General features: G+C 32.5%; 1 protein-coding gene across 50 annotated transcripts in view; it reads left to right on the top strand.

Moving 5' to 3' along the window:
* The window catches only part of LOC126865481 (calcium-activated potassium channel slowpoke), a 108,145-nt gene extending 89,075 nt beyond the window's left edge, over positions 1-19,070 (top strand). For 26 of the 50 annotated variants that reach the window (XR_007689552.1, XR_007689553.1, XR_007689550.1 and 23 more), the window contains 11 exons: positions 2,383-2,445; positions 5,868-5,900; positions 6,324-6,456; positions 8,804-8,863; positions 10,133-10,529; positions 11,045-11,228; positions 11,339-11,434; positions 11,965-12,101; positions 12,363-12,475; positions 12,850-13,596; positions 13,750-13,804. Coding sequence is in view for 17 of the 50 variants with exons in the window: in XM_050618025.1 (XP_050473982.1) it covers positions 2,383-2,445; positions 5,868-5,900; positions 6,324-6,456; positions 8,804-8,863; positions 10,133-10,529; positions 11,045-11,228; positions 11,339-11,434; positions 11,965-12,101; positions 12,363-12,475; positions 12,850-13,011; positions 13,503-13,596; positions 13,750-13,830 (1,553 nt within the window). In the remaining 33 variants the exon portion in view is untranslated. Of the gene's footprint in view, positions 1-2,382; positions 2,446-5,867; positions 5,901-6,323; positions 6,457-8,803; positions 8,864-10,132; positions 10,530-11,044; positions 11,229-11,338; positions 11,435-11,964; positions 12,102-12,362; positions 12,476-12,849; positions 13,597-13,749 lie in introns of all 50 variants that reach the window. The other 24 variants (XM_050618026.1, XM_050618044.1, XM_050618037.1 and 21 more) reach the window with 6 other exon arrangements.
* Positions 19,071-19,221: the final 151 nt, after the last annotated feature.

Below are 19,221 nucleotides of genomic sequence, written 5' to 3'. Positions count from 1 at the left end.
TGAAATGAATTTTTGTACTTTAAAGTTATCATCATGTGCCACTATAATCACATATCACTATAGTCACGTATCATATACGTGTGTAATTGATACAACACAAAAATTACTGTAGTCAATCTCATATTAATTCCTTTTTTATAAAAGATAAATTAAAAAAGTTCAAACAAACATTACAACTGCTTTTCTCAAGTAAACCAATCTTTTCTAAGAATCATAAAATTCAACATATACATTTCAAATGATATCGCTAATAAGTATTCTAGTAATTGATATCACAGTAAATAATAAAAAGAAAGAAAGAAGAAAGTACTAGACTCGAAAAATAAAGGATTTTTCTCTATTATTGTACAATAAATATTCTATACTTTATATTCCACGTGTCTTATACCAATAAACATCGAAATTTAAGAATCAATTAAATGCTGTAAAATGATCTACGCCATGGCAAGAGTATAAAGTGACCTTTTACACGCGCTACAGTTTCCCTCCCTCGGTCAAGTTAAGCTTATGTTAGGAGCTTAACGACGCCAATGGCAAAAGAAAAGTGCTCACAAGATAAAGAGCTGCATTCGATTCGCGAATAGTTTTGCAAACGACGAGTTTCACATTAGTTCTACACCACCGACGATATCTCCCCTTTTGTAACTTTGCTTTGACACGGTAGAAATTTAACAATATTTTCGAATACTCTCACGAATTTCCCAATCTATCGCACGAGTTTATATCTATCAAAGACTGCACTTGCAATATCGAGTAAATATTCACATCGTAAGAAGTTATTACTGCATGTCTACGTAATCATAGAATGGTAGAATAGAATATATAGTTTGTCAGAGGTAAAGATAATATTTTTATTTTTCTACTATAATCAGTTAACAAAAAAAAATCGTTTCCTTTATTTTATATAGAAAATTAATTTCTCTGTATTTCTTCGATTTTCATTCTTTACCTCTGTGAATTTTAGCATGAAATCAGTATTGTCTGTGCACAGTGCTTCCAAGTTTTATTACGAGAACGTGTATATAGTTCGCCACTACTTTAGGCTACATTTGTACAACGCGGAGGAGATTTACGATGTACAGATTGTTTTTTGTCCTGTTATAATATCGTGCACAATTGAGTAGTGTCTCCTTTACTTCTGGACTCGTCCGCGTTGCAACGAGCAGCAATCTTCAAAACAGAAGATTTCAAAGTAATATCTCGACTAGATTACTTACAATTGTTTAATTAGAATAAGCTCTGTTCCAGTCAGGGATAATAGAAACGTTATTCTGTTTGCAAAATGTAGACTGGCTATGTAAGTCTTTATTTCTCCACAAATTATATTCTTTTATAATTATTTCTTTGCATATAATTTGTTTCCTAGGCCAACTGCATAATTGAACTAATATCATTAGTAAAATTTTATTTGCTACTATTAATCACAAATTACAAGTTACCAGTAAATAAATTCTTTATTTATCAATAAGTTTGTTACAGTTTTATAAATAAATTTTACGAATGAAAATTTTGTTGATTTTCTTTATAATTGTAAACGCATTAAAAAGAAATCCATGGCTAAGACTTGTAAGTTGTTACTCCACCAGTATTATTAGTTAATAAACTATCATGTAAATAGGTGGTACATACATATAATACCTGGTACATACATGTGTTACACGTTAGAAAGAATGTGCTCGTTTAAAAAATTTCTGCTTTCGATTCTTCACGCAAGCACGTAGCGAAAAGATAGAGAATTAACATTACAAATAGTTCAATCTGTATGTACCTTGATATAATGATAAGGGTTACTTGCCGATCTCTTCTATCAGTCTAACATGGATACAGAATAATTGTTAATATTTTCCTTTTATTCAAACAATGACGTATGTATTTCGAAATATTCGAATAATATCGCATGGAAAAATAATTTCAATAATATACAGAATAATATTCTGCATAATCAACTTTATACAGTTGATATCTAGCTACTATTGTAATTATATAATTACAATAGTAGCAAGATTAATTTTATTGATGTGAAAAAATTCAAATAGCAATCAAATGTTATTCTCTTTATAAATGAGAAAATTAAAAAAATTGATTAAAAATAATCAAATAATCCTCAATTCGCGAATGAAAAATTGTTCAAAATCGATTAAAAATTATCATACAACGACACTCTCTTCATGAATGGAAAATTAAGAAGAATCAATTAGAAAATATAATCTAAAGCTCTTCTCTCGTGGAATGAACAATTTGTAAAAATCGATAAATGGCTGGAACGGAGCTAAAGTTTAATTAATCGAAGCGCAAGCATAGGAATGGCCAGTGGTAGCGATAGTGTAGCGAACTAGGCCTTAGGTAATTAGGGTAGCTAACATATGTAGTGGTTTGTTACAGACGACCACCATCCTCCCCCCACATTCACTCCGCCAGAACTGCCCAAGATGGTTCACGTAAGAGGTACAGTTACACCTCAAATCAAAACCGTGCTACAATTTTTGCAAGCTGCCCTTCTTAATTTTGATGAACCACATGATTATACGGGTATACTGTAATCAATCGCTTTCAGTCTCTTGGACGAAGGAACGCGAAGAGCTGCTTCACGAAAGAAAGTGCTTCGCTCTCTCGATTAACACTTTTTTTTTTAAACAAGTATCTGCACTCGGTTTTCTGATGTTCTTTCTTGTTTTCTGTTTATTACTTGATTTTTCTTTTCTATGCATCATGACGAATACGCTTCATCGACTGATTTTTTACTTTTTTCTAGGGATTCAACATGATGACATTTTCGACTGATTTTGTTTTTCTAACAGTGCCGGGTTTCAAATATCTTTAGATCTGAACTGGAATGATTGTTTAAAAACTGTCGATACATGCTTAAAATACATACGAAGTTACAGGTAGCAAATGAGAAATAAATAATAATGTATAATAGAGTAATAATTTGAATTATAACTTTCAAACCAGGAAGGTATGCTTTTATCACTGATTTTTTGCAATCTTTGGTTATGATATTTTTATCAAATTTATGTATGATTGATAATAACGATATATCTAATATTTATTAGTTTATAGATTTATAAAGACTACCTGTTGGTATAATATCGCAAATAAACGAAGTATTTGCAATAGCGAAGTTAAATAAATTGCAAGCCAGAAGGATATGTAGTATGAAAAGTATATTTATATTATAAAGTTATATGAACCGTCAACTCCATAAATTGGAAAGTAAAGAGTACTGATAATGTTACAAATTTCTCAAATGTTTTCAAATTTATTGAATTTATTGAATTTATTGAATTTATTTATTAATTGAATTTCATTCAAAAGATAATGATCATATTAAACAATTGTTTCCAGTTACTACATCGAGAAAAAACGAAAATATTTTTCGAAACTTTTATATAAAAGTTAATGATAACAATGAGGTTTCAATAGTACTTACATGAGAAATTTCAATTTAAAAAACTCCAGCACTGTTTCTAAATATATATGGAATATGTATCTAAAAGCGCGCTACTAATATTTTCATTTCGATTTTGGAGAAAGTAGAGAGGAATTTAAATTTATAAAATGAATCAAATTATATTTTTGAAATTGAAACATTGATTATATCACGATCTCGTTATTGACTACTTTCTCCGGTTTCGATGAGTGCATGCAGCTACAGTAGATACGTTATAGTTTGCATCTTATGTTATCAGTTTTATTAATTTCCTACAAACGTAGTCAACTTTTTTGTAGTTTAACTTTAGTTCTAACCATGCAATCATATTAGACGACACATAATCTTTTTTCTTTCCGTTTCTTTCGTCTTTAGTTTCAATGTTTTCTGCAAAAACCACTGTGATTTATTATAAAAACGTACGATCATCATAGAGTTTCATAGTTACTAGACTCTAGCATCGGTTATGTTTCGTTTTAATTTGGTTCTACTGATTATTATAGTTTCGAAGCAACATCGGTTTATAGACAAAACACAATGATTAATTTATTTGAAGTTTCAGCCATAGGAAATATTATAATTCTCATATACATTTTATATATAATTAGTTATATATCTCGAGTGCAAAGTAATTATTTATAATTTCAAATAATTTCGAATAATATGAGTCACTTAATTTATTCGAAATTTTTATCACAGGAAATGTTATAATTGAGCGTCGTATACTTTTCGGTATACAGAATTGGTTATTTAACTTGAGTGCTAACTAACTAATAATTCGAGGTAATAAAATATTGATAAATAGCTTGAGTCATTTATATTTAAGAATTGACTCGGACAATTCGGTAACGTAATAGTGCAAGAAAGAAAGTCAATCCGAAAGCTTGATAACCTTATCCGCGACAAACATACCTTTCCATGTAATTTATACAAAATATGCAAAACATTCGCTGGTGTTCGTCTGCGTAAGTAGTGAAGCAGGAATTTACAGATATCAGCGTTTCTCACTCTTTAACTTTCTTGCAAAACTAAACACTATACGTATGATAGAAATCAATTATTCAGCGAGGAAAAGAATATAGAAGAATTTACAACACGTAAATTTCGTGGATAGTTTGAGAAATGCTGTTTGAATTGAGAAATTTTAATGATATTCGATCTTTACGATGGAATTTTCTGTGTTCTATGTAGATTATATTATTTGGTTTAGGATGCTTAGAAATACTTTTTCGATATTTCTTCTTTGATATGTGTGACTCGCATATGTCCTCAGTATATTCTATAGTTTATTGTCATTTACATATTATGCGTTTTATTTGTGTAATTTTTAATATCGAGTGTAAAATGAACAAATTGATAGTTGTAGAAAGCACGGTAGATAAACAGACACCGTATAATTTCTTATTTATTTCTTATGGTAATATTAGACACAGCACAATTTTTTCATATTTTTGATCGTTTCATTTTTTAAATTTATTAAATATAGGTGGTGTTAACAAGACAAATGCTAATTTTTTTTTCTTGACTTATGCAAATGGCGCGTGCCACGATGGCTAGAAATTGCTTGCGTTCGTGAATGTTTCTTGGTTTTCATCGATACGTCAGATTTTCTTTTAAGAAGGTCCTCGTTACAAAATTTTAGCACGCGAGTTTTTTTTTATATTCAGAAGAAAAATGTGTTCTGTATTCAGAAATGAATCAATTGATATTTTAATAATAGATCATTTAATGCATGAATATTGTTAACTGTAAAAGTTATTTGTTTTAAGAGTGGTAGTATATCAATAACATAATGTTAATATTATTATGATTGTCATATTTTTGAGATTTAAGAAATTTTATCAGCAAATAAGTGGAAAATAAATATTCATGAATGTTTTCACTGTATTTTATGATTTATCAATAATAACATCAACCGCCAATTTATTTGAAAAGTGACTTAAAAAAATAATAAAAATACAGGAATAATTTTTATAATTTCAAATAAATAAGGGAATTTTATTATCAAATGATCATTCTTAAACTATTATTTTCAAAGGATAATATTCGTCGAATTTTCTTTAATGTGATGCAACTTCTACAGTATTAGCGTAACTTTAATAGAGCAAGAATGTTTTTTTTCATTTGCAAATATAACAGTATATGTGTAATTGACATATTCTTGAAAACCATAAGTACTTTGCCAGTCCATAGCAATTCTAGTTATTCAAAATTGAAAAGATGGCACGTGCGGAAAATTTCGAACGAAGTACGCGTGTAAGTAAGCATGAGGCTATAGGCTCTTGTCGATAAAAAATAAAGTGCGTTATAACAAACGAAGTTAGGCCACGATCAGCGTGGCACTGAGTAATTTGTCTTAATCATTGTTGCTTTGTCTATTAGCTACGTTAAAAAATATATATTTATACAGAATTTAATTCTAATTTACGAATTTTAGGTGAGATCAGTCGCGACCGAGATGATCCAAACGGTAATTACAAACAAACATCTATATCCATGAGAAATATAATATTATATAGCTACAGTGTCGGCTAAAAATATTAGAACATCTATGCACTTATTGTATTTACACTGAAAAGGTTCAACACATTTTACACTATTTAATATAATTGATATACTTTTGAAATGAATTTCCTACGTTGGAAAGCAACTATTTGATAAATCTATTTGATAAATTTTACATTATAAGCAGGAAAAGAACAGATTTATAATAAAATAATTAGAAAATGAAAGTAGCGTAAACCATTCAGTTTGTACCAAATGTCTAGACAATTTTGTCCACGCAAAGTAGGTGTTTTAATAATCGTGGCCAGTATTATACATAATAATTAATAAAAATATAAATACTGGTCATATATACATGTGCGTATAATATTATATTATCGTGTTACAGCGATGAGAAATCACCGGAATTCCGTCGGGATGACCATGATGAATTCAACAAAGCAGGTGAATAAAGTGAAACCGAATGTGAATCGAGCGACGAACGACAGTTTATCCAGTCCAAATCAACCGTACAATCAGAGGTATTCGTTTTAATTTAGATCTAATCCTCTCTTTAATGTGTACAACATGGACGTGCATCGTCCTTGCATTCGCTCTTCATTGTTCGCATTTTTTAATCACTTGCCATAAATATTTCATTACACATTAACAAACAGCGTGCGAATTTCACTACTGAGAATTAATTACACGTTAACTATTGAACTCATCGATCGAAAAAAAAAAAAAAATAGAATTAATGTTGCTGGAATTTTATTTTCAAATTTTGTTTCACCGCAAAATTATCCTGTGTTTATTTATTTTACGTTAAAAAGTAATTCTTGTGCACTCAAAGTTTAATTAGATGTGGTCACTATATATACATACAAGCATAATTATATAAAGTGTGAATTAATATATTCGGTTGTTATATAGTAACGAAGTATATGTACACAATTACAACAGCAGTTCGTGGTGAATTTTTCCTGGTGACTTCTCTGTCTGCATCTAAGCACTCTCACTATTGTACGAACTTTACGGTTGATCCTGTTTCTCCTCTATTTGCACGAGTAGAACGACTCGAGCTTTTATTTCCACACAATTTTCTTAAGCTGTATACAATGGGTTATTCAAACTGTACATCGTTTAGTTCACTCTTAATACGTAAGTCGAACAAAATTCATCGTTGCATATACATCGTAAGATGTTTGTTTTTAATCGCTAACAAAATCATATACATTTTGCAATACCATCATGAAATCATTTTAAATCATGTACTTTGAATAACCTAATGGAACGTCGAAGCAATTACTCGAAGCGATTCATCTCACAAAATATAAGAACACTACTCTGTTAAAAGAATCTTCGATGAAATAATTTATCTTTACAGAGTGCACTACGCTGTCTGACACAGTATTCTTTCAACGATATATTTGCATCTATCTTCCTTTAATCAGCATGTTTTTAAAAGTTATCCAACATAAGTGACGATAAATATTTTATTATTACTATTCTCGGTAGAGAACTTCCATGCGATCCAGAATCATCTTCATGAATTCAAGTAATCTTGCAACAGGTTACATACTGTACGATCAGTTTTGTTCATTATTTAGTTTCCTGCGATTAATTTTATCAAAGCAGTATATTCTGAAACTGTTCTGCGGTTCCAGAACGGAACTTTTCTGCGGGAATTGCTATCAATAAAAGGCGCTGTACAACGTAAATTCATTAAAAATAGACATTCCCTGTTTTCCCCTTATCCTTCTAGCAACACGCAAAAGTTCGTGATGGCTACGAACTAGCAGTATATTGGGTCCATGTATCGTAACAAACTGTGACATGCAGAATTAGAGGTATAACTTTTACAGTTGGTGGAAGACATCCTTTTAATTGATGATACATTTCCTAGCGTACGTAGCTCGAAAAATAAAACGAGGACAAAGCCAATATAGTAACGTTTTAGCAGAGTTTTTTGTTGTAATGAGATTATATATTTCTTTGTAATTAATTTTTAATATAATTAATATCGTAATACCGTAACAACTTCCGTCACTCAAATTGTTGCTCATACCGAAGAAAGCTGAGGATAATAGATTTATTTAGAGATATCTCTACGAAATCTAATATTCCTCGTGCTAAAAAGTAAATAATTATTGTTAGAGTTACACGATGTAATACTCAGGTATAATATTTTCTTTTCCATTTATTTCCTCTCTTTTATTCGATGGCTCACGAAAATATTATATCGCATGTTAACAAGTTGATAGCAGCCCATGAAATATAAATTCTTCCTCTTCCTACGCGATATCCAATGACCAGCTTTTACCTGTTATGGTAGGACCGCTGTCTGTGCTTTTATAATTTTGTATATGTACAGCTGAAACGTGAGAAATCCCTATATGATGAAATCCGCTTGTTTGCACCACACTTATTGTGTTGATCATTGTTTAGAACGAGGACAACGAATTTATCCTAGTATTTATTTTTTTTCCATGAATACACTGCAATTATATCCATTCCTCACATTTGTTTGATCAATATAGAATAGATGTCAAACTTTATCAAAGCAGATAATTCCAATGGAGGAAGCTACATAATTCTTACATTTATATATTCTTTCATTTTTTAATGTTACTGATCCAGAAATGAATCATTTTGTCGTACATTACGTTTTAAAGAAAAAAAGAAAAGATGAAAAGAAATCAAATATTCGAAATTTTCAAATTTCATAACCAATCATGAAAATCATTATGTATTGTCATTGCTATTTATAAATGAACTTTTTCATTCTTGTTTCCTTATCGTTATGATTTAACGTTATTCGATGGCGAACGAAGAAAAGAGCGTCTACAAATCGACGAATCCAACGTTTCAAATGCCTTCTGATTCCAGATCGCAAGAGGAGTCCGCATACCCTGGCTACCATCTCGCCTACGAAGTCAAAAAGCTCATGTACGCTTCTTTTGTTACGTTAACTGTCACGTTGAGCGCGCTGTTCTTTCTTCTACACTATACGTTTGATTGAATATATTTGCAATATAGAAATCTGCTTGCCAAGATTGCATGCGAATGCTTATGTTGCAGCGTATTTCGATCATTTTCCTCTTCTAATTATCTTGTTTATGTAAAAATTAAATTTTTCTTTGACGATCGTAACCTTCTCCAAGCTTTCTCTTCCATGTGATTTCGTAGTTACTTTTGCTTTCTTTATTTTGCTTTATTCTCTGCTACATTTTCACTCTTTACCGATAAACTATCAATTAAATTGCTACAGGCATGAAAAATATCTACCATTATAATGAATTTCATGAATTAATCTGCATGAGTATATGAACACTTACAGCAAACTGAAACTTTTGTTTCATCTTAAAAAGTGGCAACGAGTCCGAAGAAATTGTGTTGTAAACGATCCAATTTACAATTTTAAAGCATAATCGATTCAGCGAGTATAATTACATTTTCGTGTAACTTAACTTCGCTAATTTCTTTTAATTAATTACTAAAGGCAGAAATTTATTTATATCCAGTAATCCGTAGTAAATTGCAATGAAATTAACACAGGCCATTTTATAAACTAGTGCAGAGTATCTTGAGAGTATTTTAAGGTTGAATGTATCTAATTTTTCGTTCGTTGTCGGTTATGATGTAATTAATGTACTTACTAATTCTATTATATCACGCATGATTATCTGGCAATTTGTATACTAGATACAGGAAGGCATTTATTTGCGACGTAAGATATTGCAATAATCGAAATAGTTTTGCTGTTTAAGATACACACGCTCATTAACTGTCATGACATCTCGCGATCTCTGAATGAGAATTTTTCGTTAAATAAGAAAATATATATATGAAACAACTACTTTAGAGATAACAGTTGGCAATTAATGAGTTAATTTATTAGGGGAAACATAGTAAAATAATTAAGGAAAACAAAGGATAAGTAGTTATATAACTATACTGCTTACTTAAGTTATAGTTTCAACTAGTATTCATTCGCTTGAGTATTTCAGGATTATTAGCTTTAATAGGATAGAATAGAATACAGCTAAAGAGATGAAGTAAAGCTAAAAACACAAAAAATTAGTCACGAAAGATGTTATTACATCTACTTGCGCGTATTATATAAATCTAGTATTTTACTAGTATTTATTTTGTTATTTAATCGAGTAAAAATGAACTGCGATTTCTGTATAGTAAAAGTGAAAATTATATTTTTAGGCCGACGAGCAGAGCCTCGGGCGGTACGAACGTGAATAACAACGGTGGTCTTCAAGTCGGAATAGCCGACGATCAGGCGAAGGACTTCGATTTCGAAAAGACCGAAATGAAGTACGATTCAACGGGTATGTTCCACTGGAGTCCATCCCGTAACCTCGAAGACTGCATACTGGATCGTAATCAGGCGGCGATGACAGTTCTAAATGGACATGTTGTTGTTTGCCTATTCGCCGATCCCGACTCGCCTCTCATCGGACTGAGAAACCTTGTCATGCCATTACGAGCTTCCAATTTTCATTACCACGAGCTTAAACACGTAGTAATAGTTGGGTCTGTGGATTACATCCGCCGCGAGTGGAAGATGTTGCAGAATCTACCAAAGATTTCGGTGTTAAACGTAAGAAATCTTTCACAATTATTCAATTTCCTTTTTGATCATTACTAACTGTTACTTACTTTTTTATTATTATAATATAAATTTTCTTCAATTATTCAATTTCTTTCTTTTGCTATACTATAACATAAATCTTCTTCGATTATTTAGATTGTTTTCTATTACACTTTAAATAAATACCTCTGCATAGTTTATTTGTATTTTGTTTGTGCCACTTTGAAAATAAAAATTTTCCGCTTTACTAGAATTTATGAATTTGCGAAATTTTGTATATTTACAACATATAGACCCAAATATACGATTGTAACTATTTATCCCGTTTATTTATTTTTGCATAAATTTATCCTGTATATTCATTATATTTATTATAATATATGTAAGGCGAATTTGTGTTATAACCCAATATAATCAAACGTTTCGAACTAATATAATTCTTTTTAACAACAATATATTATAAAAGAAAAAAGAAGTGTCCGAATTTAAGAATGAGCATTTGCAATGTAATTGTACTGTGACAGGGTTCACCATTAAGCAGAGCAGATCTGCGTGCCGTTAACGTGAATCTGTGCGACATGTGTTGTATCCTGTCGGCTAAAGTGCCTAGCAACGATGACCCCACCCTCGCCGACAAGGAAGCCATCCTCGCGTCCCTTAATATCAAAGCTATGACATTCGATGACACCATTGGAGTGCTCAGCCAAGGTTCGTAATATCCTCTCAATATAAAGCTCGTGTTTTAATGAACTTTCGAGTTGAACGACTGCCTATATCCTATCTTGTACATTTCATTAAATATTAAGTGGCAATTCCAGCAAATAATGAGCAAGGTAATTTGACCGCAGTTGGCAGCCCAATCGTTTTGCAGCGACGGGGATCAGTTTATGGAGCAAACGTGCCAATGATAACAGGTACACCTTACTTACTATTTTATATGAACATTACACGAAAAGAATGTGAATCTATCTTTGTCGATCTTCCGATTTTCACGTCACTTGGTAGCTATGTAAAAATATTTTAACGTAGAATTGTTGAAAAGAAAAATAATGCGACAGATTCGAAGACACAAGCTGTTTGGAAACAGATAATACAGTGTTCGGAAATAGATTCACAAAAGAATATTTTTGCAAGAAACGAATAATATTAGTTTAATTTGATTGATATTAGTCTGCGTAACATATGTCATTAATATTTTTTTAATGTCCAAGAAGCTGACAAAAACACATATTTAATCACAAAATCAAGTGCAAACATAGTTTCTATGTGCAATTAGTTGGCAATACATAGAATTTTGAAGTTGCTCTTTAATGAAAGATGAAAAATATGTCTCAGCTGAAATCTTCATATATAGGATAAAGAATTTACTTATTGTTTTTCTTATTGATTTATTATCACTGAGGAAGTTAATACGCCATTTATATTTTCGTGTTTTTGTTAACAGAACTCGTAAATGATAGCAACGTGCAGTTCCTTGACCAGGACGACGACGATGATCCGGACACAGAACTGTACCTTACCCAACCGTTTGCTTGCGGTACTGCCTTTGCCGTCAGCGTATTAGATTCATTAATGTCGACGGTTAGTAGCATTCTATGATTATAATGTTAACATTTGACTAAAGACCTTACTGTGGCGTCGTATAAATATTAACTACTAATATATAATTACTAATAAATTATGTGAATTTTTCTGTAAATATAAATTAGACGATCGTGATAGCGTCAGTTGGTCATTTATCACTCTATTGTCATTTATTTTATTATTCTTTAGAAAGAAGCTTCAACTTCGTAACTTATACCTTTATATTAATCGTAATACTTGCTTTTATTTCTGTGACAGACGTACTTTAACCAGAACGCGCTGACTTTAATTCGATCTCTAATCACTGGTGGAGCAACGCCTGAGTTAGAGTTAATTCTCGCTGAAGGAGCAGGTTTACGAGGAGGTTATAGGTAAATCGGATAAAGTTTGACACATACATCCTTCTTCACGACTCACGGGATGCTTGCTAATTTTAAACATAATAATTTTAAACATAAACTCTTCTCAGTATGCAATCCATAACCAAGATTATGGTTACGGTGGTTGCATGCTCTGACGAATGAAACATCCGAGGAGCGAAATTTACATATACTCATAGGAATCTGAATATTTAATTGTTAGAACATGTACTCATTATAACCATTTACGGACAATAGTGTAAAAATGTTTCATACTATTTTAATGATACTTTTTACCAATGCCAAGTGTTTTTACTAACACCAGTGTCAATAAAAATGTATCATATTTCGAATAATACACAATTGACTTATTTATTTATTTACAGTACACCTGATAGTCTGGCAAATAGAGATCGATGTCGAGTAGGTCAAATCGCGTTGTACGACGGGCCATTGGCTCAATATGGCGAAGGAGGCAAGTACGGTGACCTCTTTGTCGCAGCATTAAAGTCGTATGGAATGCTGTGCATTGGTCTGTACAGGTACAGGTATCGGACTTTTTTCCTTCTCTCGATGGTATTTATTGGATTACTCTACACAGAATATACGCATATATTATATATATACATATATATATCTTTTTCTCTAAGAATCTTTCATCTTGCTGCTGCGATTATACTGCCATTGATTATTCTCTTACTATATCATTCTTGTACTTACTATATAACTTTTGATTTTTTGCCGCACACTTTTGCATTTTGCGTTTTCGCGTCACGAAAAAAAAAAAAAAAGAAACGACGATCGTAAGTTGCCTTCATCCAACAAATACCCATCATTTTTTATGATTGTCTCTTTGTATCACTTGTTTGTTTAGTGTTTAGTTACTGTTGCCAGCGTTTAGTTTAGTTTTAGTTTTAGTTCTATAGTTTTAGTTTTAATCGTTCATATGTGTATATACATATAAATATTTAGCTTAGAATCGTAAGTTGTCTCGAAAGCTATGAGTATTCCACACGGCTGACTTGTAACTGAATTTTAGGTTTCGAGATACCAGCTCATCGTGCGATGCTTCCTCTAAACGATACGTCATTACAAATCCTCCAGATGACTTCACGTTATTGCCTACAGATCAGGTACGAAGGGCTTCCATGTCTATTATTCGATATCACCCGATTATACTATTCGATTGATTATTATTTTAATTATTTACGATTAAGATATAAAAGTTTGTTATTAAAAGTTATTATTTTAATGATAATATTATCTTTTTACTGAATAACCTGCAGGTTTTCGTGCTGATGCAATTCGATCCAGGTCTGGAATACAAGCCGAGCAGAGGAGCTCGGGGAAAGGATGACGCCTCCTGACTGTTGCTGTGTAGCGCCCTCACAGACGGACCTTATTCCTACATATAATTACGCAAAGGAAACGCATCATGCCGCCCGTCGTCCCTACTGAATCGACTTGTAGTCTTCATTGGCTGGCATTACAATACGATGCCCTCAACGAATTAATCGCAAAACCCCGTCCATAGAACGAATCATCAACACGTCCGTTTTTTCTGCTGGTTATGTGTCGCCAGTGATATATTTCGTCAATACTCGTATAGCTGAATTCGGTTTCCCTCTAATAGTGTCCGCAGATTTCTCTGTTCCTTGTTATTTATCGCTAACGTGATTTATTTTCACATCGTGACCGGAAACATTTCTACGTTGAGGCTTGGTTGTGTAATAAATAAAAGAAGGAATACAACATCAAGTGATAAAGAAAGAAGGAAAGAAAGAAGAAGAAGCGAATGAAGAAGAAGAAGATAGGATAAGGATAAAAATCTGCCAAGGGAAATAAAAAAAAGGAAGAGAAACGGCAAAGGGATACCGGGATATGGTATGATGAAACACGGTCCGAGGGTAGCTACACGTTAAGCTTCCTAAATCTTCGTAAGACATGAAATTATTAATTGTCTTCGATGTTGAAGGCCGCATAAGGACTGAACGGGCTTATTCTGAAGCGTAAAACGGTGTGTGATTATAATTCCACGCCCTATGCTTTCAGGAGAATACAGAAGTATAGAAGAAAACAAGCAAAAAAAAAAAGATAAGAAATAATACTTAAAAAACAAATGCGAAGCAAAACAGCTTAACTATAAACGCTTGAGAACATCTTCAAGGCTGATCGCTGAGGAATTGTAATCGCCTTCGCGACTTAACGTATACCATCGCTGTAGCTCATTCAGGATATGTAAATAGGTACAGAACAGGTGAATATGTTGTCATTCGACGGTAAACTATAAAAACAAAGACAAAAAGGAAAAAAAGAGAAAAAGAAGCGGAACGTGGAGGAAAGAGGAAGATATAGAAGATATGAAACAATTGATTGAGATATAACTGCAATGACAGGACCGTTTTGGTTCCTTTCATGTAGATGCATTGTTCACTTTGCAAGACAGTCGTGTGTTCGTCTCCTGTATCGTGATTTTGTATCTTGCCTTGTGAGCAAATGGAAATATGTATACATATATGTACATGTATCTGTATATGCGTATGTACAGGGTGATAACTGTAACTAGAACAGATCATAGCTCTTACTTGGAAAATGAAAGGATACCGACGATAAAGATACATAATTTCACTTTTCTTATGGTTACGTACTTTCTTTGCAAATGTGCCTCTATGTTTCTATATTAAACGATTCTCTTAATTACCTTGCGAATAAGAAACAATATTCTTATTCCATAAACGAAGTAATTTAAATGGCACACCTTTCACGTTACGATGTGATTCGTAACTTCCTATGTATTGTGCAGCTGAAAGTTAGTATCATATTTAATGGTATGAATTTTCATCAGAGAAGTGAAATATCTAGATTATTGACATGTACTCGAGTAATACGTAGATCTAGCAATTTATTTAAAGGCGGTTGCGAGATATTAATTTGTACATGTGAAGTAATAGAAACGATTAATACGAAGCACTATATTTTATATTTGCATTCAATGGAACAGGTATAAGTGAATGTGTAGATATACGTCACGATATTTTTTCACTTCCTTCTTCTTTCTATGTGTTATGATATTCTCTTGTTTTCGCTTTATATTTGATTAAGGGAAGGGCTATAATCTGTCATAGGTGTAACAGTCACTCTGTACGTTTAGTTTTAGACCGAAGAGTTTGCAGACGATAACGTGCATCGTTACGACAAGAGATAGGTGCGAACAGGACTGCAGGATTACGTGTAAACTTTACCTTGAGTGTCTTCTTTTGCGGCTAACGATATAAAAAATCTCAATCAAGCACTTTGTACAGATTCTATACATAAACGCGTATGCATGCGTGGATGTATGTATGTATGTCTGTATGTATGTATATATGTATGCATGTATGTATGTATGTATATGTGTGAATATATAATAATTTAACGATAAAAGAAAAAAAAACACCCTTTTTCCACACAACTTGAGTATTAATCGACTATGTATCGATACGACTATATATACATTACAGATATATATGCACATATATATGTATACATAGACACTCTCTTTTATATATTTTTGTGAAACTACACGAGTGTGTACATACGAACGTACATATGTGTACATACATCCATAGACGTATACACGTATGTATGTATGTATATATGTCTGTATGCATGTATATGTATATATATGTATGTATGTAAAGAAGCAAAAAAACAAAGACGGATCAAATAAGGTATACATACATAAAAACAAAGGAAGGAAATACACAGATACACCTATACACAAATACTTCTTCCTTGCTCTTTCCCCCGCTCCGCCCCTCCCTTTTTTCTGTCACTAACCATGACTGAAACACGCACACGTAATGATACACATACGATACGTACGAGTGCATGTATATGGCAACACAATCACAAAAAAAATCTGGTATGGATTCACAGACACAAAGCATACACACGCGGATACGCGCGCATCCTTTCTTTCTGTCTCGCATGCGCGCGCGCGCATGCACGCGCGTGACACACAGATAAGGGAAATCCACACGAGAGAAAAGAAAAGCGATTATCACATCGATGAAAATGATGCACATACGTGGGAAGAAAGAAGAGTACGAAGCGGAATGAAAAAAAGAGGGAAAGGAAACCAGGGGAAACGATTCGCGCGTGCGGAAGTATGACGAGTGCAAAAACAAAGGATGAAGGTATCGCGTGATCCGACCAAATACGATATACGCTGAAAATATATGTAAAAAAAACATCAGATTACCGTGCTCGATCGTTCAATGAAAAATCAGACTAACCATTAATCGATTAAAAAAGAGAAATATATGTGCAAATGGGACGAAGCGGTTCGATTATTATCGGGGACAAGAGAAAACACAAAGTAGCTGTGGTAGACGCTGCCGTGTATCGCGATTACGAGTCGCCGCCGCCACCGCCATTGCTACTGTTTGCAATATCCATATGCACTATTCACTGCCACTGCAGTTCGTGTTATATCGTTGTATATAACTTTCTATATATGGCTCGATTAAGGCGAGAAGGGCCGGTGAGGCGTGCGAATCGGATAGCTTGATCGATGTATAAATGATAATACTAAACAATGTGCAGCATCAGCCGCAATCAGTGTCATTCGTTGCTCCTGATTTCCAAATATCTTTTTTCACTTTTTTTTTCTATTACTTTAGTATACGTAGATCTGCGAGAAAACGCCGATCAATTTCTATGTTTTATTAATGTGGAATTAATGCGTTATTTTTATCGATTGCGAATGTAATGTTAAGGATTATAACAGGGATGAGCACTGTTACTGTTACTGACACGCTTTCAGTTTTCTTTGTATTTTGATAGATCAAACGATAAGAGCTATCCCAGTATAGTATATATATATACTATATATTTGGTTTGTTCGATGTGAAAATTGAGTCAGTGAACGTTTAGTGGACGAAGCTTTTTTTATTTTGAGTATCCACTGTTAAAGCAGTAAAAGAGCACTTTTTATTTAAGAAATTAACGACACACGAATTCATTAATTCACAATTTTTACATACGTAACTCGTTATTTTATATTAATTATAAAAATATGAATGCTAGATATGTTTATTTTCTAATTTGTGTACAAATTCATTTTATTCGCTATCGTGAAAGATGATAAAGCAATTGAAATTATAGTTTTAACAAAATTTCAGAATAGTATTTGTAGAAAATCAAATGACGGAGATTAAAAGAAGCTGGAAGTGAGTCAAAAGAGTAAATAGTTAGGAGAGCGAAAGAGAATCGCGTTTTCATTTGAACAATTACAAAAATTCATTTGTGCGTTATCGTCCTCCGCTGAATGGACTATCCTGTATTTTCTTCATCTTTTTCTTTTTATCTTCGAGGAATCCTCTGATAACGAAAGCTCTGACTGGGTATAGAATTATAAACGAATCGCTTAATTTTTCATCAGCATATTGATGAAAATACGTGCGAAGGAAAGAACGAAAATCGAAAGACAGTTTAGTGTTACTTATTTGATTTCGTAAAATTCGATTTCTCGAGGAGCGTCAGTGTTTTAAGAAACGAGTTTAAGACACGCACTTTAGAAAAATAAACGAAACAAATTACAATTCGTAATCGAACGAATATTGTTTTGGGGAAAAATGTTTGTTCACAGCAGTCAATTTTTCATACTAATTGTTTGAGGAAGTTAGCGGCTTGTAGAATCGCGTTAAATCAAGATGGAGGACTCTCGGTGACCCTGCCTCGCCTTGATGCGATTATATACGAAACAAAAGTTTGCGCGTTAGATTTTGTGGAAATCGTTCGTTAAGTGATTAAAAAAAAGAAAAAAAAATGAAATTTGTCGGAGCCTTGTGTAGAGTTTTAGATGATTGGTCGAGATTTGCGTCGCGTGGGTTTAGCCAGGCAGATGAATTTTACTTGACAAACGAGTGAACATCCTTTCGAATTTTGACTTTCCTTTCTTATTTCTTTTTCTTTTTGTTTCTTCTTTATTAATTATAAAATACGGCCGTTAATTTTAGTTTGACCTTTCACGTACGAAAAATAGACGATTGTTATTTTAAATATTACTCGATTCACTCTTACAAGGTAGGAACTCGTGCCTGGCTGCTCGCGAGATACAAATTATTCATGCACTCTCTTTAATAATTAAATCATGCACCGATTCAATCGATATCATCACCCGTAATCGTATTTTCGTGCGTCGCACGGATACACGTGGCGCATTTGTGTGTATGTGAGACGTGTGTATCTAAACGAAGTATATATAATTAACGTTAAAAAAGAACCTAAAAAAATGTGAAAAAAAACCAGGAGGGAAAAAGAAGAGGAATAAAAACAAATCGAACAAAATACCAAAAATGATTCGAAATATATATATGGGAATTATAAAATGTATAAAGAGAAGAAAAAAAGAAAATTAAGGCGCGCTGAGCGTACGCCACCTTCGATGCCTCATTGACCTCATCTAATGCTTTTTTATCTGTACATTTACAATTTGTGTACCAATGAGGAACGTTGTTTAATCATGTTGTTGATGTTATTGTTAAAGAATGAGATTCAATATTGTACATAACTATATATTCATTATAATTGATGATATAAATAATTATATACATAAAAGTAAGCTTTGGTGTTTCTTTATATCCAGTGTGTTGTGACGTATGAAATTTACCTTATTATAATTAATATAAGAGAGAAAATATATATATACAAACCGTGTAGTGTACACTTTTTGATAACATATATTGTTTTAAATATTTTAACATTTTTTAATA

Source organism: Bombus huntii, chromosome 5 (genome assembly GCF_024542735.1).
Source record: "Bombus huntii isolate Logan2020A chromosome 5, iyBomHunt1.1, whole genome shotgun sequence".
NCBI lineage: Eukaryota > Metazoa > Arthropoda > Insecta > Hymenoptera > Apidae > Bombus > Bombus huntii.
The sequence above is the reverse complement of the archived record's forward strand: the minus strand, read 5'-3'. Positions and strand labels throughout refer to the sequence as shown.